The sequence below is a fragment of the Epinephelus lanceolatus genome, chromosome 11 (genome assembly GCF_041903045.1).
Source record: "Epinephelus lanceolatus isolate andai-2023 chromosome 11, ASM4190304v1, whole genome shotgun sequence".
Taxonomy (NCBI): domain Eukaryota; kingdom Metazoa; phylum Chordata; class Actinopteri; order Perciformes; family Serranidae; genus Epinephelus; species Epinephelus lanceolatus.
In genome coordinates, this window is record NC_135744.1 from 37,990,163 (window position 1) to 38,013,707 (window position 23,545).

At 42.1% G+C, this 23,545-nt stretch overlaps 1 protein-coding gene across 4 annotated transcripts in view; it reads left to right on the top strand.

Annotated features, from left to right (window-relative positions):
* The window catches only part of jade2 (jade family PHD finger 2), a 257,626-nt gene that overhangs the window by 37,568 nt on the left and 196,513 nt on the right, over nt 1-23,545 (top strand). For all 4 annotated transcript variants that reach the window (XM_078172613.1, XM_078172612.1, XM_033640720.2 and 1 more), the window contains exons 2-3: nt 2,479-2,542; nt 13,339-13,424. In XM_078172613.1, the coding sequence (XP_078028739.1) occupies nt 2,479-2,542; nt 13,339-13,424 (150 nt within the window). The remainder of the gene's footprint in view (nt 1-2,478; nt 2,543-13,338; nt 13,425-23,545) is intronic.

Genomic DNA, 23,545 nt, shown 5'->3' on the forward strand with positions numbered 1-23,545 from the left:
AGGTGACAAATTAGAGGACAAGTTGACATAAAATGTCTCAATGAGGTGGTGATCCACCACAGGCCAACCCATTGTTGTTCCGCTGGGTGAAGATCTGGTGACTGTGAAGGTTGTAGCGTATCATTTACATTATTTTCATGCTCATTAAACCAATCAGTGAGCCCTTGGACCATTTTGATATGTTTCACCACTTATTTACTCAGATTTATCCCTGTAATTTGGCACCTGTCTGTATATGTTCTGACCAAAAAATGAAAGAGAAGGCAAGCAGATGGTTGTTGGGAAAAAAAAGTGCTATTTTAGCTTTCTTTTGACAAATAAATGTTTTTAAAACATATTTCTTTACAACTCAATAGTCAGATTTCATACATCTCCTAAAGTTTTTACCGACAGTTTTGTCTGATATATATCTGACATATTTTCCCTCTGACACACTCCGTCCTCGTTCTCTGACGTTCCTCCTTTGTCTCTCTGACTCTTTCTTGGATAGCTCTTTGCCTGTTACATCTCCTTTATTTGTCTAGTCTAAACATCTCTTTCATCTTCTCTCCCTCTGCTGCCTTGACAGAAAATTGACTCAGATTTCCAGTGTCTATCTGCTAGATACAGTAGATGTCCTATAGACATTCCCTCATTGCTACATCTCACATGTTCCTCTGCACCTCTGAGGAGAGACTCATACTTCAGCAAAATCAAGGGTCAGAAAATTGTGGATTGAATACACTTGTTGTCACTCTTGAAAAAATGGGTGTAATTGAAGTTTATTTAAGTGTGTAGACTCCAAAAAGGTCCACAAATGCAAGAAACGAGGTTTTTGCTTTTTTCCATAGAGACGTCTTAACTTCATATGTCTTCTGTATTTCTGTTGTGTTAAAGGACCAGTTCACCAGTTCCTAAAATCTAAATACATATTTTTCCTCTAACCTGTAGTGCTATTTATCAGTTTAGACTATTTTGGTGTAAGTTGCTGTGTGTCAGAGATATCGACCATAGAAATATCTGCCTTATCTTGAATATAATGAAACTAGACGACACCAAAAACTACATTTGACAAAACTCAACATGTCTTTTCAGAAATAACGACTCATTTGCCTGAGATAATCCACAGACCAAGCTGTGAGCAATTTCACATGGGAACTATTTTCTTTCTACCAAACTACAACCGCCAACCATATCACCCTGCAGAAGTGTGCATCTACTGCTGGTTCCCCGATTACCACTGAGCTAGCTAACATTACAGCTTAGCTGAACATTAATATTTAAATGTTGCATTCACATCCATGAATAGATGCTTCCTTCTGTGCGATGACATAGTTGGCTCTGCAGACAGACCCTCAGTAGCAACTGTAGTAACTTGAGTTCAGCCAGCGCAAACTCCAGCGCTGGGGGTCACACTGTGCTGAATCTAACCTGTGCAATGGCAGCAGCAGAAAGTTTGTAGAGAGTTTGCGTTTTCTGAGTTCTCGCTTCAGCTTATTTTCTTGTAACAGATATGAGGTCATGTTAGTCCCAAATTACCACACAAAAAGCAGCAACTTCTTTCCACCTCTGCATTTCATTTATATTGATTCGGGCATAAAAAATAGAGAAAAAATTGTAAATTGTAAAAACAAACAATCAAAAAATAAACCTGTGATGCTAATTTGAATTGATTTTTTCCCCCACCTTTAATAGATAACATGAGCCTTTAACTTGAATACGGTATCAAACAGCTAATAATGTGTTGGTAATGCCAGATAAACCTTGTTCCCGATCACCAGCTCTGAGAAGCTGAACTGAAAGTGAAGCTTTACTGGCAAAATACGATATGTATATTGTATACTGTATATGTATATGTATATGTATATTATCCTTGTTTTGTTGTGGCGTTACTGGAAGCCCCACCTTGCAAGTTGAGAAGATTTCTTCCTTCGGTTGGTGACATTAGAAACCGTGGGAGTCTGAATCCCTGTTCTTGAGACTGTCATTGGTACACTGCAGTTCTAAGGGCAAAATGCTCAGCCATGGCATTGACTGCTTATTTTGTTCATTATATGTCTTGTAGCATATAGAAATCACCATATGGACATGTTTACAAGGCTAAAAACTGGATTTTCCCTGGAAGGGGTCTTAAGAAAGAAGTACTTAGTGTATTAATGCAGATGCATAAAACGGGGACTTGTACAATAGCTCCCAGTGAATGCAGCACTAATGCCAGATGAAATCACAGCCGACATGAACAAGGACTCCCACTGTATGTGAAGAAACAGAACAACTGTATCATTGTGAAGTTCCCGGCAAGTCCGAAGTGCTAATGTGTAACGGTGATCAAGTCAGTTTATTCTGGCAGGCTGCCGGCTGGAGGCTTTGACAGATTGGTGCCATCAGCGCATTATTTCATTAACACTTGTGTTTTCATGGTGAACATCTTCTCACTCGTCATTTTTCTCTCTCTTGCCCCCCCCCCCTTCCTCCCCCCCGTCCTTGCCATCCTGACAGATGGAGAGCGAAAAGAAGAGGAGAAAATACTCCACGAGCAGCAACGACTCCGACACCACCGACAGTAAGTTGGAGAGGGAGATTCAGGGAAGGGGAGGCAACGTGTGTGTGTGTGTGTATGTGTGTATGTGTAAGAGGGAGTAAGAAACCTGGAAGTGTCAGAAAAGTGAGTTCCTGTGCTGCTGTTGTACAGTAAGCTGGCTGGTTTTTAGTCAACTCCCGCAGGGTATTTCTCGTATTCACTCTCCATATAGACTTACCTCCTGTCTTGCTGTCGTCCCTCCTCTGCTCATTAAGACTTCCTTTTCTTAAACACACCTACAATAGAGATATGATTAGGCAGCCCAAGCAGCTGTTAAGCATGGTGAAGTATGAGGGCCGCTGTTAAGAGAAAAAAAAATATGAAAGATTTTGAAATATTCCTTGCCTCTAAAAAAAAAGCATGTAGGAAGACAGTGTAGATGAGATTTACGAGCCACAAGAAAGATTATAGTGGGGAAAAAAACTCTATTTAACAGAAATCTACACTACACCAGACACCGAGTGAGGCCATGTTTACATGAGAGTGATCCACTAAAAACAGAATTGTTTCTCATTTTCGCTTTGAAAAAAGTTCCGTGTGTAGACGACAGTGTTTTGATAACAATCGCCGTGCACATGGATCCGCAAAAATGACCAAAAACGCTGCAGTATGCATGCTAGGCCAGTAGTTGGCGGTATGACGCTTACGCTTCCTTCTACAGTGCGGCGATGTATAAACAAACAAAATGGCAACCGTACAAACGTTTGTCTGGACGGATGACGAGGTGGAGTTGCTACAGTGAATCTACACTATGATGGGGAATCGTTGATAAATTAAATAGGGTGAGCAGCACAAGCAGAGCTTGGGAGTCTGCCATTGTTGTTGTGATGGTCGACTTTCTCGTTGTCGTATAAATGGGACCTGAGTGAGCCCTAGTCGGCTATATAAGGATAAATAAATACAAATATAGGCCCACATATGACTATAAACATTTCCTCAGAAAACAGTAATCATCAGCGAGCATGAAATCAGATTATTTGTAACAGCAAACAAACAGGAAGCAAGGAATTGTGGTTTGTGTTCACTAAACTTGAATTTTCACTCTGCACTTACCTCAGTATTCTAGTGAGACATCAGCTGCTTCTCGAACCGGTTGCTTACTGCATTACTTGTTTGACTCTTACATAATTAATAATGTTTTTAAAATGATCATTTTATGAGTGATATTTTTACTCGGGTGGAGTTGCACTGCAGTGGAATTAATGTTTTGCAAGATTACACTACGTCATATTATTTTCTGAGCTTGGTGATCGCAGACGAATCCGACAGGCGATCTGCACCTCGTCTGTCCTGTGTGCATGCATCTTAATGATATGCTGTATTAGTAAATCAGATGCTTAATGCACAACATTTAACATTTGTGGTGTGCATTTTATTAGTACATCTGGCCTCATGTGCCTTGGAGGTCATGTTAAGCATGTGCAACATGTAGTTCTTATGCTGACTAATAAACAGATATTAAGTGATGGATGTATTTGATAGAGGGACCCAGAGTCATGACATTGACTCAAATACCCACTTAGACACACCATAGACTGAAGATTAAAGCCGACTGTATAGAAAGATTTGTGTCTAATGGACTGTACATGTCTTTATACGCAGTCTGTGAGACAGACAGACAGAAGACGTACACTGCATGATGATGGGAACATCTGGCCCGTCTAACACATCACCGACACTGGCAGCCTCTGCTGGAAAATGGTTTGATAATAAACAGTCTTTGAAGAGCGGTACAGTGTTACACAAGCACACTTGGCTCTCACAACTGATAACTGTCCACCAAGCAGGAAGATTTAGTCACTGAAGACAGCGAGCGATTTTAATTTAATTTCAAATGTCATTCGTCTTGGCTTTTGGCAGTTCAACATGACTAATTCTTGGCTTTTTGTGGTGTGCATTTTACAATAACGAGCAAATATATTTGTTTGGCCATTTCTCTGACACTGTCAGCCGAGCATACACAGAAAAATAGATACATAAATGAACTAGAAAACAACATGTTTAGTGCAAGAGTACGACTCACTTTCTAACTTTTTGTGTTGTGTCTACCTGAAAACCCCGCTGATGAGGATCTTAGATGTTGGGTCCTTTTGTACATCCTGTTGGAATGTTTTGCAGTGTATATTTAAGCAATATCACACTCAAGCTCGTGATGTTATACTCGTATATCGTCACGGCTGTGACTGTCTTCGGCACTCGGCCGTCTTCTGCCAACAAAAATAGTTCCCTCAGGACTCTGCTGTCACCATTGCTATGTAACGCAGACATGGTGCGCCAGGCACTTACTCTTTATACGCATTTATCTGCACATTTCCATTAATTGTGCAGCTGGTGAAATAAGTCTCCGGCTGCTGCATGGTGGACTGTCGCTTCACAGGCACAGCCGACTCTGCCTTCTGATCTGACAGTATGTTGCTCCATCGTTTCCTGCTCTCCATGGATAGCTTCAAGTAGCTTTTTAACAAGCTCTCAGACCTGCAAGACAAAAGGTATATTTTAGGGTCCGACTCCTAATAAGAAGACTAACTTTACACATAGGCTATGTTAAAACAACATCATACCTGTGCCCACTCACTGTCATGATCTCCCTAGCTTCAAGACCCGCATCTGACAGCTTCTGTATGGCAGTCGTCCTGAGGCTGTGATTGGTGTAGATAGCTCTTGTCCCCGCCTCTTTACACATCTTCGGCAGCATCTGTGCGAGTGAGTTTATTCCCAGCGGAGCTTTAGTGTACCAGATATTGTCTGTGTGAGCTGCTGTCATCCTGGGCTTCAGATCAAGGGCATTTGTATCTGGTGGAAGTTTGTTTAAATACTTTTCCAGGGATGCAACTGCTGACCTAACTGACACTAACCGTCAGTTTTGATTTGATTGTTGATTGCAATCAGCTGTGAGGCGGAGTGATACATACACAGTGAAATAACCGTGATGTTGTACTCCAATATCGTCACAGTTTTACTGTCTCTTGACCAATCAGATTGCAGGGCCGGAACTAACTGTTGTATAAACATGCAGTCAGCTGACAAAACATAAACATGAACCCATGCTGTTGCCTAGCAATGCAATTCCACTGAAATGGTCCATTACACCTCTTCCTAACATACAGTGAGCGAGTGAACTCTGGCGGATAGAGTGCAAAAAAGTGTCCAGATATACTACAAGTGACAACAACATCCAGGGAGCCCATTGAGCCCTGAGCAAGCCTAAGCAAGGGCTTGCTGTTACTCTGAAAATTGGTTGGAGGTGTGCGAAGCTTTGTGAAAGAAGAGCCAGGGCGAGCAGTTTTTCAAGCAAGCAACATGTTGCTTAGCCTGTTCACTGATGCACAGTCAGGTTAGGACATCTTCATTGGGAAACAATCTGATGTTCCCTCGTCCGTGTCACGTCAAGTAAAGAAGAGGTGTTTTTACTACTGTTGCACACTCTAGTCACTCTCGAAGTTCCTCAACAAGATGCCCAAACTGACAAATGATTAAAAGTACTCACAATTGTCTTTTGTCACATGTTCATGTATTTCAGAATAACATATCTTCATTTGGGATATTCTTTATCTGGAATCAACACAAAATCAAATTGCCTATTTCAGTGTAATAGACTTTTAATAGAAAAAAACACTGGTTCTTTAAGAATAGAAAGAGTTCGTTTGCCAGTAACAGTCCAAGTTCAGACACGGAAGTTGCTTTTGGAAGTTAAATAAGTTCTCTAAATAAAGCTGTGGGCTCACAGGATGAGGAATGTCTTAACCCTCTGCATTAAAACAGCTTTTTAGCTAATTTAAAATTCAGATCTATGGAGATGAATTCTGGGTGATGTAGTGACTCACACTCGAAAAACCGCAGCCAGAGATTGGAATGACCTCGCACAGGTTTAACTGTCATGTGGTCACAGGTCTGCATGTATAAATGATTTTACAGCAGGTTTAACGGGCTGTTTTTCAGACCTGACTGAGCCACCCTGCGCTGAAGGCTGCACTCACTGCTGCTTTATAATTAGCCGTTAGCTGTTAGCTTCCCCCGGCCAGTGCAGTGTGGGCTCCAGCTGCATCTGTTGACTGAAGGTTATCAGGTTTCTAATTGAAGGATGCCCATGATAATTTTGCCTGCCGTGCACCAAGCGGGGCTTTTAATTAACACACGGCCATGATGGTAACCTCCTACTGCGCTGCGGCCCGTTTGGTTATCTGGCCACACAGTGATGATGTGGTGCAGCTGCCTGGTGGGGTGTGTGGATGTAACCTGTAACACACACACACACACACACACACACACACACACACACACACACACTCTCTCTCTCTCTCAAGTGGAGTGCAGATGCATGAGTACACTCGAAATGTCCAGCAGACTGGCACACACTCCCACTGAATATATTCTGAACACATATACAGATCTGTGACAAATGAAAAGAAGCAACATAATGTGTCTAAGTGAGGTGTTGTTCCACCTCGAGCCGCCACAACAGCTTCATTGCTTCTTGGCAGCGATTCTCCGAGTCTCTTTGGTGTTTCGATGATGGAGGTGTAGAGAGCACTGCTGTCAGACACGTCGCTCTAAAATCTCCCACAGATGTTCAGGTGTCTTAGAAATTGAGATGTGTTAAAATATTAATACAATGAGCACACACTCGTACAACAGATGCACACATAGACACACCTGTTTGAAATGCCACCACAACACTTTTACTGTGTCAGTGTTTTTTTGTGGTTTGCTGAGTTTGTTCTGTACAAAGTAGGGTCTTTTTGCCCCACTTTAGGGTTGGGTGATATGTTGAAATTTTTCAACCAGCTGCCACCAGCCGAAAACCCAGCAACTGCTGATGTGTTTGGGCAGGTGTGTGCCGCCATCCTAACCCTTCCTTGTAATTCAGCTGGTAGAGTTCTCCATGTTCCGCAGGCTCACTTAGATTTTTTAGTCTAAATAATAGAAAATAAACTCACAAAATGTCAAGAAACGAAATATTCTTACACATATTTTCTTAATTAAACAGAGAAATACAACCATAGGGCACACTGAATTCAAGTTTTTCTCTTTACCAAACTAAGACTAGCTTAGTGTCCTGGTAATTTATGGTAAAATGCACTTCATCCAAACTCACCAAAATCATCCTGGTTGATCTCTCCACTGTTCCAACAATCACTTACTCTGGTTTGATCGAAATAGACCCTTAATTTAGTTAGAGTTAGAGGCCTTAGAGTTAAGGCCTTTGCACGCTGAGTCCGTTTTTCTTTGGTTGTGTTTTTTTAAACCGTCATACGAAAAAAACGTTACCTTGCACACTGATTCTGATACGTTTTATTGTTATTTTTGTTGTGAAAATTCGCAATTCGTGACAAAACGAAGACACATTTCTGCCTTTGCCTCTCTCCGTTGGCTGTCATCACTCCCTCCCTGTCTTTCATTTGCCACTGCAGCTACATGAAGGGGCGGTCCTAGCTCCACATTCTGTGTGCGGTCCACATCCTATTCCTCTTCATCACCATCCACCTGAATATTACTATCTGACCTGTTGAAAGTAGCTATCTGAATTATGAAATGATTATGTGTGTCCCGTTCCTCTGTCTCCGTCACAGCTGCGGCGCTCCGGAGCCCTCCGCAACAGATACGCAGGACTTCTATTTTTGCCAAACACCGGAGCACAATGCAGCAATTCAGCGCAGAGCAGATCGTGTGGGGCAGGAAGTCATGCACAGAAACAAAATGAAACATCTGGTTAATTTTCAAAATAAAATACAGTGTTCACGGGGGATCATATATTTTCCTGCACTACACCTTGAAAACGTCATAATGGGTGGAGGCAGGCCTGAAGTCAACAGGTCAGAGGTTTTCAGACGTCATTTCACCCCGTTGACACGCAGCGGATAACCAGCGCAGCCGTTCCGCAACAGACACGCATCCAGTGGAATTCCGGCGTCAGTGTGCAAACTTGATTGACACAACGTGAAGTTATATTTATTTTAGAGGTGCAACAATGTCAGACAAACAAAACAGACTTTTCCCCACTGTCTCTCTCTGTTGTTGCTCTGCCTGCTGTGGCTCTCACTTGTTTTTCGGATGCAGATAGTAGCAAAATAAAATGAAAAAATTGCCCCAAAGTACTAACCGACAATACTCAGCCAGTTGCCAACAGTTGACATATTCGTCCAGTCCCCCAACCCTGTCACAAATGCACACATTGTGTCCTACCACAGTCTGCTAGGTGGCACCATAGAATTTATAAATAACGGACGTAGCCAATGTGAAGTCACCCATTGGTTTGTGGGCTTCTGTTTTGAAACCTCGAGTTTGACATTTTCGCCGTCGCCATCTTGGATTTTTGGAGCCAAAGGTGACAACCAGTATTTGGATGAGAGGTTGGAGCTGTGGAAGAGCGAGGGGTGGATCTGACTTGTAGACTGTGGTGACCCCTTGCAAACAGCCTGTCACTCAAAGTGAACACGCCCTTAATTATGTATAACTTCAAGCCTTAAAAAAATGTGAACGAGTGAGTTATCTAAAAATTCAACCCCCGTACAGTTGACACGAAGAGGGAAATTAGCTATAGAGACCAAAACAGTTTTTCGTACCAGGCTGTGAACATGTTTATTTCTGCTGTAAAGTTGGGCATTTTACCATGAGGAGCCAGCCTCAAGTGGCCATTTGAGGAACTGCAGTTTTAGACACTTCTGCGTTAGCTCCATTTTTCAGTTCTGGAGGTTGCAGCTTGGGTGGTTTTACTTTGACACCACCACTCAGAACAGCTGAGTGGGGGGATCAATTTGAAATCACTTGATTAAACCCACTCATGGCTGTCAACTCACTCCATATTTCCTGTCATGCTGTGGCAGTGAAAGTGTCTTAGTGTGTAGACGAGTGTGTGCAACAGTGAGTACATAAAACCAGCTGCGAGAGACTGAGACACTGAGTCAATGCAAAGCAAAGTGTGTGTGATCCTGTGACTATGAGCAAATACATGGAAGTGTTAGCAGCTCTATATATACAGTGTATATGTTTATGTGTGAATTATATGTGTGTGTGTGCAGAAGGCAGGAGTCTGTAATTTTGAAGACAAGCCTGACAGCAGCTCTGCCCTCGGCGCTGTTAGTTGTTTAGACGTCACAAGTAAAATTAGCATGGTGGCAGCACTGCTGTGGTGGTGAGAGAAATATGTTGAGTGGGCGGTTGCACACACACAGACACATACACACACAGTCACAGTCACAATGTGCTATATTACACAGTTTTGGCAAATTTCTGTTTTCCATTATGCCGGTGTGATGTAATTTAATTGCCAATGTGATGCAATTTTTAATGACAGCCTCCTTTGCGGTGCACAGATGAAAATAAGCTTTCGGCTGTATCTGCTGCAGTAGTTTTGTGATTTTAAAAAAATCTAGAATAACGGCATAAATGAAATTACACACGTGCCCTTCTGTTCACATACATGGACACGCAGGAAAACACACACAGGGCTGCTGATTGAAGCGGTGGGTGGGATATTGGCTCCAGCGTCTGGTTAATTGCCATTAAGTTGTGTATTAATGAGGTTGTAAAGGACCACAGTGGACTAACTGCTTAACAAGATGCTATTTATACTGTCATTACTTATTAAACCTCTTAATAGATCATCATCAGTCTGCTTCAATTAAAGGCCTGACTCAGTGGTAGTGCCACGGGCGTCGGAAAAGTCACGGACAAGGTTTTTGTTTGGCTGTTTTTCTTTTAGTGCTTCTCTGCGGCGTTTGAATCGCCTCCATCAGAGTAAATTGCAAAGCCAGTGAACTCCATCACTGCTCATTTAAGAACATTTTTTACATTGATGAGTAGCTTTTTGCTCTCTAGTAAGTAACTGATTCCCTGCTGGCCCATGATGGCTGATGTTACAGTGTTTTTATTGTAAACCCTCTGTGCAAAACAAATTTCTCCATTGGGACAATAAAGTTCCTTTGGAGTGAATTTAAACGCACGCTGTGAACATGAAGTCTGATCTACAGCCAGAGACCTGTTCTTCATTTTCTCCCACTTCAAATCAACATTTACACTTGTGGATGCACATTCTTGACAAATCAAACGCAGATTTGTCTGATGTTCTGCTCCAGATGAGCAAATACTTTGTCTTAACTGTGTCACAAGCTGTGCTAATTTGTCTACTAGAAAAATGTTCATGTTTTCTCCTGTGGTCCTTAAAAGAACACTTTTTTATGCCTTCATGCCAGCCATACATTATGTTTTTGGGTTGTCGGTCCGTCAGTCCATCCCATTCTCATGAACATGATATCTGAAGAACACCTTGAGGGAATTTCCTCTAATTTGGCACAAACATCCACTTGGACTCAATAATAGATTTTGGTGTTCAAAGGTCATGGTCACTGTGACCTTGTCTGTCTCATTTTTTTGGAACGGGATATCTCAAGAACACTTTGAGGGATTTTATTTTTCAGATTTGACACAAATGTCCACTTGGAGTCAGCAATGAACTAATTAGAATTTGGTAATCAAAGGTCAAGGTCACTGTGACCTTGTGTCTGTGTCATTCTTGTGAACGCAATATCTCAAAAAGGCCTGCAGGGAGTTGCCTCAAATTTGGCACGAACGTTCACTTGTACTCAACAATGAACTGATTAGAATTTGGTGGTCACAGGTCAAGGTTACTGTGACTTCACAAAACATGTTTCTGGCATTACCTAAGAATTCATGTGCTAATTACAACAACATTTCACACAAATGTCTAAAATGATCTAATGTTGATGTGAAGACATTTTATATCCAAATCTTCAAAGGTCAATTTCACTGTGACATCATAACGCTTTTCATTTGATACTCAAAATCGTATCTCAGGAACAGAAGGGGAAACATGGTCAGGTACTGAATTGGTGATACAATCTTGGGTGCTCACTTTGAAACTGTGCTGATCGTATAGATCTTCTGTGCTGCCGGGGGGAAGATGTGAGTAAAGCATCCGTGTTTTCACAGACATGGGTGTAAACTGTAAGTGCAACTTAACTGGTTTGCGGAGGCATATAATTGCAAGGTGGTAATTCTAGTTTCCTTTATTTGGCACAAGAAAAATATACAACACAGGGAATAGATATGCACAAGCAAAGGATGGAATTCAATCAACAATGGTGGAAATGATGCTTAAATGCAATTGAACACAAAGAGTAAACAATAGAAGTACCATTATACTGAAAATCAAGAGACACAAAAGACTTCTTAAACAAAAAGGCATAAAACAAAAAGGAGAAACAATCAGGTAAACAGAGGACGAGCACAAACAGCATGGTAAGAGACTTTAAAAGAGCAAGAACAGAAATATAGATGTGTAATTTTTTTTTAGCCTTTCTATTCAAGTTTAACATGTGTTTTAGCAGCTTGAGGATGAGCATGGTGAAAGAGGGTGGTGCTGTGGTAAGCATTGTCACCTCACAGCAAGGGGGATCCTGGTTTGAACCAGAGTCCTGCACGGGTCCAGTTTTCAAGATCTGCCTCGACCTGACCCGGCGACGTACAAACCCGCACCCGAACCGCAAACCCGCGCATCAGGCCAATTAGTACCGCAACCCAGTCCGACCCGTTGAAACACGACCCGCAGCCCGACCCGTAATCCGGATTTAAAGTAATCATTTTGGGTCATATTGGCTGAATATTGAACAGCATATCGCCACAGTTAAGGTGCCAGTGAGTAAACAACGACCTGAATGAAGCAGCTCTCACAATAAAAACCTGACTTCAGCTCCATCATCAACCCTCTGTGTTCTTCTCCCATACGAGTGTAAAAGCACTCGTTTGTTACGTTTAATGCTTTTAAACTTTATATGTGTAATAATAGACTTACTTTCTGTCCAGAGCGACGTTCAGCAGTTACAAGCCGTCACGTGTTTTTAGAATCCATCGAGGTGAGAATTAATCCATCAGAAACATTATAAAGTGATAGTTGTACGTTTTATCCACTTATTTCTCAAATACCTAAATAAATATTTACTCTTTTGAAAGCGGCGCTTGTTAGATGGTGGCAGCCATGTTGATTCTGTCGTCCAATCACAAATTGTGTTATTAGATGGTGAAACGCGTGTAAACAGCTGAACCAATGACCGTTGCGAAATAGCGGAGGCGATCCTCAGAGAGTAAATAATGACCAAGATAGTTATCTGTAGTTTACCGAACTAGATCCGACCCGCATGTTATTTTTTCTACCCAGATCCGAACCTGGGAAAAAATGTTTTTTTACCCGCGGGTACCCAACCTAGTGCAGGACTCTGGTTTGAACCCAGGGCGGGGAGCCCTTCCGTGTGGAGTCTTCATGTTCTCCCCATGTCAGCGTGGGTTTTCTCCAGGTGCTCCGGCTTCCTCCCACAGTCCAAAGACATGCAGGTTAATTGGTGACTCTAAATTGGCCGTAGGTGTGAATGTGAGTGTGAATGGTTGTCTGTCTCTACGTGTCAGCCCTGTGATAGTCTGGCGACCTGTCCAGGGTGTACCCTGCCTCTCACCCACTGTCAGCTGGGATAGGCTCCAGCCCCCCTGCGACCCTCAAGAGGATAAGAGGTTATGGAAAATGAATGATAGATAGTGAAAGAGGGAGTACAGCCTTTCCACTTTCAAGTATGAATATATGTTATATACAGTATTTCAAATGTTTGCATCCAAGTTGTCCATAAAATATAACTGTAAATAAATTACAGTATATAATCCGTTTTAATGATAACCAGTTACTCTAAAGCACTCTCATGGAGTTTTATATGAAAAATATATTTGAAAGTCTGACACACTGATCATGGTCATCTTTTTTTTTATTTCCACAGGTCAGGTGACGTCGTGGTCCAGGTCATCCAAGAACACGGGCACCAGCAGCACATGGGTCCGCCACCAGCACAAGAAACCATCAGAGGTAAATAAATGTGGCAGTTAGCTTCAGTGACTCAGACATATACAGTACAAAAAATATGTGTTTAATGAAACACAGACTCTGTTTTGGCCATTACACGCTCACAGTGTTGCTCCACTTCAGTTGCTGTCTGTTATTTGTTGTGGCTTTGCTGAATTGTCGTAAATGGTCAGATTCCAATATTATGTCTGGTTGTTGGGGCTGCTGAACACTGACATGATCTGCAGCTTTTATGACCCAGTAGCTAATGTAAGCCCTTAAGTCGGGGCTGTGTATGGTTTCTGGACAAGCTCAGGTGGCAGAGTTGTTACTGAGAGCTGATTGTTGTAATGCTGAGCTACAAAACCCTGCAAACCACAACTTATGCAAACGCAAGCTCATTCTCCTGTCAAAGAATACATAAATATATGGGACAAAATGAAGTTACTCAAGGGGCAAATTAGATCAACAGAGACCATTTGTGGCAAAAGTACCATGCCGTACACCAGTGATACTCAACTTCTGGCCCGTGGGCCAAATCTGGCCCAACATAGGGTGCTGGGTGGCCCACCAACCACAGTGAAAATACTCTGATTCACACTGGGATTTTTTTGGTACGTGGATTGTAAATAGGGTGCAGAGGTGTATAACAAGCACCAAAATACAGCTTGTTTATCCAAATAAAAGTGCCAGGGGAGGATACCCTTGACTTCCCAGTGGAGGTCTAAGCCCTGACTGTCTTATGAACGCCCCTGCATACACCTGATCTGTGCAGGACTTCTGCGACTGGATTTACCTCTTAGCCAAGACAGGTGAGGACACCAAACATGGCAAAGTTGAAAACAGGCATTTTTTTTATTATATAGACTGATAAATGTAAATAAAAGTGGCCCCCAGTCAAAGCATGTTTAGTATCCCTGCTGTGCACCATTCATCCTACTTAGATTTAAGGTAGCGAAAGCCTTGATCCAGCCACTGCAGCTATATATCAGTTCTTAACTGGAGCAAACACTTGTAGCCAATGTAAATACAGCCATCTCCGTCACCACAGCTAAATCAACCAGGCGCATGGATGGCACAGACTGGTTGGCTAAAATACCAGGTTGTTACATCCATATGGTCACGACAAACGATCCCAAGGGCTCTCAAATGACCACCCTGAGGAGGAAACTGGCATAATCCAGTTTGAAAATGGTGCACTGAACCAGCTGTGGCGGTGCTTTGCCTGCCACAATCACACATTCCTCCCACTGTCAGTGAAGTGGGTTCAAATCTGTTTAAGGAGAACTTGCTGTTTGAAGAGTTTCATTCCAGAAATAACTATCTACCATTTGGAGCAAATTACATCTACTCTTAAAAATTAGCAACGAGATTTTTTCTGAATAAAGGAGAGGAGGTAACAGCCTGTGATGGCACTTCTCAAATGCTGAAGATGTTCGATGGAGCATTTAAAACAAAGATCTTTTACAAAATGAATTTTAGAGGGTAATTTGCTCTCGCCTCCAAATCTGTCTTCCAAAAAATGTGAAAAACCGCCTAAAGTTTAAGAGCACAAATGTTTCTTTTTTGCAACTTTTGAAAGGAGGATGAATAGAGCAAAATGGCATGCATGCCCCCAAACCACCCTGAAGTACAAGTCATCAGCAGAGCATCTGTCATGCCTGTGCATTTGAAGCTTCCTCCCCCTCAGCTCCATCCAGTTAACCACAGGCTGTTGGAAGGTCCTGTCAGCAATCAGTCTCTCAGTAATTACTACTGTAGCTCTCTGCTCTGACCCGGGCCTCAGCTGAAGAGCCAGGGGCCACGTTCCCTTTCATAACGCTGCCTTCTCGCCTTGCTGCAGGGCACGCTGCTCTTTCGTAAAAAGGATGATGTTTTGCTGTCGTTTTCCTGCTTTTTTGGTAGCAGTGAGTGACAGGAAAGGTTGAGCAAAGAGAAAGGGGCGGGTGACATCTGTCAAAGGTTCAGCGCAAAGTTTTGAAGTCAAGAATGTGCATCTAAGCTGATGTCAGAAAAGCTTAACTTGTTGAGTATGAAAAGTGTGTTGGCATTTGTCCTGGAGCTGCTGGGGAGATATTGACACATCGTACTGTTCTCGGCGTCTAGTTTTTAGCGACTTGCACTTCTTCGGGGCTCTCTTACATTACTTGTTGATTCCTTTTTATTTGTTGATGTGTTGTCCCTGTTTTGCTGTTTGTGCCCCTCAGTCGTGGAAAGGAATGACATGCCGCTGGTATTCCAGCTGGCGCACATACTGTACAGAAATTCAATTCAAGAATTATATATGGAATGGCAATGTTATTAAATTACTGCTGATATAACGGTGTGACTCATTATGTCATTTGTCGTCTGTTCTTTATCTAAGGCAAGAGTGTTTATCTGCAGTACATTTACCATGCCTTATCCTGGAAGCCAATCATCATACAACAAATACACTAGCTGCTCTCTCAAGCTTTCTTTTTTCTTTCTTCACATAACTACTTTGCCAACTCTTTTCCAACAACAGCAGCTAGCATTAGCTCCAAAAGTCACCAAAAGTTGCCAGATGACGTCATTTTCATACAGCCGATGTCATTTCAGCATTAAAACCTCGCTGAAATAGATTCAACAGAAAAATCCTCAACAAAGCGTCTCTCTCCTCCTGCCCATTCTGTCCCACACCTACTGAACGGCGCAAGAGGACAGACCCTGTAGTGATGGTGGTGGAGCCGTTGACTGTGATTACCCTGAGCAGCATGCATTGGAATGAATTACAATATAGTATGTTTTTCTCCTCTCCCTGATGGTCTGCTAGTCGCTAGTTGCTTCTTGAAAAAAGTTGAAAAGTTGCTAAATGTAACAAGAAAGTCGCCAAGTTGGCAGCACTGCAGACAACTGCGTGCAGCACCATGAGAGCCTTTGAGGACAGACTGTTCAAAACTGTGTGGCCTTAGTTCTTCTTGTACGATTTAACTCTCCATTAGACGTGCTGGGTGACACATCGTACAGTAAGACCGAGCTCATTTGAAGCACACTTTACTAAACTAAGCCAAGAAACCATTCGACTACATGTGTAGTGAATGCTCTTAATCCATTTGTATGTTGATTGGTCAACTGCTCATATCTCTGAAGAGACTCTTCTTCTTTTGGGTTTATAATGTAGTGACGAAGAATTCTCTCAGCTCAAGTGACGTCCTTCAAAAACAACTGGTTGCATGTCAGCACTTCAAGCACAAGGTGCTGCTAAGTGCTGTCAGTGTCCTGAGGCAATGGCAAACACTTGTATGTTTTACAGGTCAAAGGTCATGACCCTGATTAAATGACATGTGTCTTTTACGAACATTACTTAAGCTGAAGCAATGTTGGAGGTCAAGTTCCCTAATTTTCACTTGTAATGAAGTCAACTCCTAAGTGTGTGACACTTTCTTTGCTCACCAGCCAAGTGCATCTGCATCTAAACGCCTCAACACACAGGGACTTTTACACAAGGCAGTTTCTGGCACTTACTTTTCGCATAGCCCTCCTTTACACACATACATATTCAGATAGTGCAGGGTCACCCATATTATGGAGGGTGGGGGATCCAGTGCCTTGCTGCAGCAGTGCCCACAAGGCAAACTGACATCTCTTCAGCTTCCAGTCAGGAATCTGCAGCAGGGATCCTCCAGTTCCCAAGCCAAGTCCCCACGGACTGAGCTACTTTTATTACTTTACAGACAATGGGCAGCAGCCGTAACACAAACAGAAAACAGACACTCTGGAAACCACAGCAGCTTTTAAAGATCGAGTAGTCTCAGCTTCTTTTTTTTTTTTTCCAAAACCTGAGTGTGATGTCGACTGTTTTTCTTTTTGACCTCACTAATTAAAAGGATGTAGAGTCTTTCTGTGTATCTAAGCAGTAGATCAATCAGGCTAATATAAATCAGAGGAGCAACAACCAACACCAAATGTCACATTTACATGTGGCATTTAGTGTAGAACTAGCTCATGAGCAGGAATAGACGTCCAAGTTTCATTGTTGTTAGCTGATGATGCTTATCAGTGCTTTGTCAGATCTGTGCTGATGGACTGATTTGCAGCGTTTTTACTCACACACACACACACACACACACAGTCATCAATTCGTTATGCAGGTTTCATTGAAATACATGGCACATCTTGCAGTTTTTTAACACAAATGCTAGTGTGAGTTGGAACTTGGTATGGAGTATATTGGCTGGGTTTATGGAGTTTCTGGCAAGTGTTTGAGGATTGGACGTAAATTTTGTTTGTTGATGGTGGCAGCCGGGCATCACTGAAACTAAATGCTTTTTAAAATGATCAACAAAAAGTCACAGCAAGGTCAAAAGAGGGTGATATTTTTGAAGCAGTGAGAAATTCTCATCGGTGCAAACCCTGCTGGGAACAAAATTAAACAGTGGCTCACAATGCAGACAAGTTTATGGAATGATACTCACTCTTGGTTAAGGGAGGTGTGGCGAATGGTAAACACTATGGACTTGTAATGACAACGTAGCTGTTTTCTAAAAATGAGCCGTCTCTATTTGCGCCTTCGCGAGTCTTTCACTCCAGTTTTGACTTTTCTTAGAAGTGGTTTCGAGAGCTTTACTTGGCGGAAGGAGGACACTGTCAAATGCTTCCGTTTTTTTCTGTACAGTTGTTATTATCTCAGTTTAAATGAAGGCAGAGATTGAGGATTTTGAACATTTTGTAGACAAACAGGAAGTCATCATGACATACTGTACACACAGACAGCACTGTTTGGTCTTGTGGTTATTGGTTGGGGGCAGCGTCTGAGCATAAAAAACAAATGTTTTTATGCTTTCATGCAGCTGGCTTGGATAACAAACCTTCCTTTTTAAAAAAAAAAAAAACATGTAATGTAGCTGCAGTGGTACTGAGTCACCAGTACAGTCAGAGCGAGGACTCTTTCCTTAAGCAGCTCTCGGCCTCATCCCTTCTGACAAAAGCAGAGCTCCCTTGTTCAGAGAAATCCCCCTGCTCTCCCCCAGGGGATTGTGTGACACTTGTCAAAACACTGCAACACGGGCAGAGGACACACATACACACATTTGTTAGAGGGTGCTTGACACACTTTATCGAGATGGAAACAAGAACACGCGACGTTGCACTCTGGGGGTTTCTTCCAGGCTTGTGGTATTGAAATTTTGTCCCACACGCTCGGACAGGGGAATGTCTGTATTCACACTGATTCATTTGAATCTTTTTCTGTCTGCCCTGGAAACCAGTCCAGTTATCAGGTAATATATATGGAGATGCCAGTAGTTATAGAAACCGTTTATTTATGTTGCGTCTCAATGGGTTTCTCCTTCTTTTTTTTTTACATTACATACCACAACAGACAGTGAGAGCAGAGCTGCAGAAGATGAAAACAGATAACGATCTTTTGAAAACAACAGCATTAATAACAGCAAATGGCCTTGCTGTGCTTTCATATTTGATAACTTCAGGTTTTACAGTAAGTTGCGTAGCCTCTTAAATGAGCATCACCTGTTGTTGGTCAGATTGGAGCCTCTGATTTTGTGATAGTAAGATATGCACCTTTATCTGCACAACCACACAACTAATCTGATTAAAAGTGTGTTTAATGAGCTTTACATGAAATATTAATCAGTGAATTGTCATAGATGATGCAATACAGGCCACTGATGAACCAACTGATTTTTGTGGGTTTACCGAATCTCAACAATCTGGAGGAAACCTTTATAAATAGGTCTATAGATCTACTATAAGCTCCTGAGGTAATATCACAAGTTCAACACATTTGTTATAATCACTTTGCAATTTGCAGTTTACAACTTGGCAATTTAGCAAAAAGCTGTGACTGGCAATTAGAGCAACAGCTATGAAGAGATTATGTACAAGAACTCACTCACAGCAGGGAAGTGGAGTGCTAAGTGCCTAGCAAAGGCACTAAACATACTTTTAAGGGACATTCCCCCCCTAAAGTTTTAGTACCACGGCACTTCTCTGTGGCCTTTATTCCTTACATAATATTGTGTGTTTGCTGTTTGCTGCATAATAGCATCCAGGCAGAAATCAAAGTAGTTACTCGGCATGTGTCTGTCCTGCATGTTTCAGTGGTGTGGTGCAAGGATGATGACTTGAAAGGTTGGATCAGATGTCATTGTTTTACAGCTTTCAATCAGTCAAAAGTATTGTCACAAGTGAGGGAAGTGCTCCGGAGGCTAACAGGCTTAGCTAAATGTTACCTGAGCTGACTTTACTGTCACCACAGCGTAGAAGAGGCTGCTGAACAGTGCACCATGGGAGGAAGGAAGTGGTATGGATAGGGTTTGCCAAAAATGATAATGGCATAGCAGGTGTGAAACTCTCTCTGTATCACCATTGTTACATGTGCATAAATAAGTGTGTTTATGCTCAAGCATGTGAAGGTGCAAGTCAAGCGTGCAGGCAGTGTGTGTATGCGATTGTGGTCATAATAATCTGACAGTATGAAGGAGAGGTGGTAGCTGCAGAACTTTTTCAGGGCCTTTTAAAGTAAACCAGAACCCTTTAAAATGATACATTTACATTAAGTGGATATGTTTGTTGTGTTGGTGTTCAGGGGGTTGTACATTTATCTGTAATACACATGTTGACTCTTTGAATCGTGAATTGTTTTTGTGGTATAATACAGGTTGATATATATTTTACTTAATATGTTGACCGGAACCATGTTTGATATGTGCTGCTTTATGATTTTAATGAGCACCTGTCAACCAGTTAGAGAATTATGAGTATAATAGGAGCATAATTAGTGATTTTTGCATCTTCAAAAACAAAATATTCAACGATAGATGTACCTAGCTTGCAAAGATGTAGGTTTGATTTCCTCCACCAGAGAATTTTCAGCATCAAACACTTAATTTCCTGCATTCATTTTTTCTGTAACCACTTATCATATAAGGGGTCATGGGGGGCGCTGGAGCCTATCCCAGCTGACATTGGGTGAGAGGCAGGGTACACCCTGGACAGGTCGCCAGACTATCACAGGGCTGACACATAGAGACAGAAAACCGTTGATGCTCACATTCACACCTACGGACAATTCAGAGTCACCAGTTAATCTAACCTGCATGCTTATGGACTGTGGGAGGAAACCTGAGTACCCGCAGAAAACCAACGCTGACATGGGGAGAATATGCAAACTCCAGGGTTCAAACCCTGAGGAGGAACCCTCTTGCTGTGTAGTCTCGCCACCAGACAATCAGAGATCTCCGCCTTCTGATAGTCTGGGGACACTCCTTTCTAAAGTGTGTTTAACACACCGGAGAAAACGGCCGGCAACAAAGCAACGCCTCTTGCATTTTTGAAAAGGACACGCCCTCCCGGAAATGTGCGCTCCCCCTTTTCTTGTCCGCAAGGAAACAAACACACAGAGAGCTTGAAAATGGATGCCGAGAGATTTAACTCTGTTTTATCAAACGTGTGCTCAGTCCACAAGATTGTGGAAATGAAGGACTTACAGCGACTTTGTTTTAAACTTTTAACGCAGTCGGACTATGTTTACGAGCACAAGAGTTCAGCGAGCCACCGAAGGACCGCCCTGCAGATTTACTATTGGTTCTGCAACATAGGGAGTTTTTTTAAACTCTGAAATTGTATCCACCCATCTAAACACAAAATCAGGGAGAAAGACATCAGTCTTCAGTTAAGCAAAGCGTCTAAAGACTGACTTGTGAGTGTACTTGCTGTGAGGCGACAATGCGAACCACTGCAACACTGTGTCATCTTAATGCCGCCTTAATTTCCTGCATTCAGATGAATTTTTATTCACCAATTTGTGCATTTTCTGTATTAGTTGATAGTGTAAATGTCTTTAATTTTGTAGAAATAAAAGTCTTTGGCTACTTTAATGTTTTTATTGGGGAGGACAAATGCACATTTTCTAAATTTAGAGTGTCCACCTGTGTCCTCTATGCCCATGCCAACCTGCCAAGATGGGAAGTTTCTCTGTTTGTTTCTCTCTTCTCTTGCTTGTACTTTGTGTAATCGTGTGGTCAAAGATGAAGGAGACGAAGTTAGAAACACTAAAAAAAGGACAATCTGACAAAATCGCAACAGAAATAAATCCTTGTAAATGGGTTTACTGCTGAAAAATGCCAATCAGTAATAATCAGTTATTTTAACTAATCTGTAGGAGTGCACAGAAAGTAAGCATTGGAGAAGTCATGCAGAAGTGTTATGAAAGCACAAAATTAAGAGTTCAACACACTAGTCAACTGCACAGCGTGCCCGCTGACTAGCCCCTGATTTTTTTCTTCGTTATAGTTTGCACTTGTCGAGGTAATATCGCAATCAAATTAGGACATTGGAAAATTTCCTGGGGGTTTTCACGAGCTCCGTGAACCGTTGTCAGGTGTGTTTGTAAAAAAAACTTGTGTGTAAAGCTTAGAGTCACTGTTCCAAGGCAGCTGTATGTGCATCCAGATGTGCAGATTTTATAGGCTGATTACTGTCAAAGGGGTGATAGCCCTTATTGTGTAAACTTACCAACGTGCCAACATCCTCGCAAGACATAACAAGCTCCAATCCTCTGGAGTACTGCTGGACGTCCACATGTATTAATGGTTAAGTAATCATGTTTAGAGATACAAGCATGTGGATGTATACATGTGTATGTGTGTATGTGTGTGTGTGTGTGTGTGTGTGTGTGGTGTGTCCTAGCAGGCTAGCAGCTGTTGTAGCTCATTAGGGTCTGGTAGAAACAGCTGTGAAACTCCATGGCAACCAGATGCAAACAGCTACAGGAATGCGCAGAGTTGGTGTTACAGTTTCTCTCCCACTCCGTGTGCCAAGCTCAGTGAGTGGATGAACAGCCTGGATGGATGGTGGAGAGCTTTGCATGTCGACACATACCAGCCGGGAGATGAGTGCAAATAAACATATGCACACACACACATGCACACACGCACGCACGCACGCGCACACACACACACACACACGAGCCAACATAGCCTCCAGCCGTTGTATTAAGCTGTCAGTATCACTCCTGTTGCTCACCTACTAGGTGCTGAAATCTGAAACAACAAAAACACATTGTTGAGGAAGTATGAATGTTGAAAAGGTCGCGTAGGATGACAGAGTGAGATAGAAGGGATTGGAGGGAATAATGGATTTGAAGGTGTGGAGGAGCAGCACAGTGAGGGATAGAGTATCAGAGGGCTGCATACTGTACCTGGCTGTGATGGGATGGCGAAATCAACTTGGACAGAAATGAAGATGGAAAGCAAGTACAGCATGGGAGAAATAAATTAAGATAGATAGAATGTTATAGATGTTGTGAAAAAACTGCACAAGAAGTAATGTAAAGGATTAAGTGAAAGAAAACAACTTTAACGAAAGACTGTGAGAGAAAAGAAAGTGTGCCCATCAGATACAGATGCCGCACAAAGCCTCAGATAAAACTGGCATATTAATTGTCGCACAAAACAGCTTCTCTACAGTTTTTTTCTCATTTGATATTTCTGTATTTATTTGCTGTGCTGCATTTCAAAGTGGTCGCTCTGAAGTTTTATCTGTGCAGGCTTCAGTGTCCATGCTGTTTAAGGTGTGTGTGTGTCATTGTTAGCGCTTCCTTGACGTTACAGCGTGCGTAATTGATGCTCAGGTGTTTGTTCTAAAGGACTTGTGTAAATCAAGTTTTGGCAGCCAATTCTGTACCTCTGTACACACACACACACACACACACACACACACTACTAGCATCATCACCACAGTTTCAAGGACAGTCGGGGAGTGAGAGGTATTGAAACATCATGCAGCTCATCATCAAGTTTTTGTGTTTTTGGTATATAAATATATAAGAGTAGTGCTCATGATGTTTTGTCAGCTCCTGTTTCCAAACTCCTGTAAATGATGGTTTGACGTGGCTCAGCCTGCTCCTGCATATACAGTAGGGCTGCAGCTAGATATAAGATGTCTAAGATAAGATGATGTCCTCATATGTCTTGTTTTGTCCACAAAGATATTCAGTTAGCTCTCAGAGTAAAGGAAGCAGAAAGTATTCACATTTAAGAGGATTATTACTTTAGTGAACTGCACCTCCTTTTAGTGATCTTAGGTTACATTATTTGTCCAAGGCTGGCGACTAAAACTAGCGTCATCCAAACACAATATTTGTGTTACCACAGAAGGTCAGA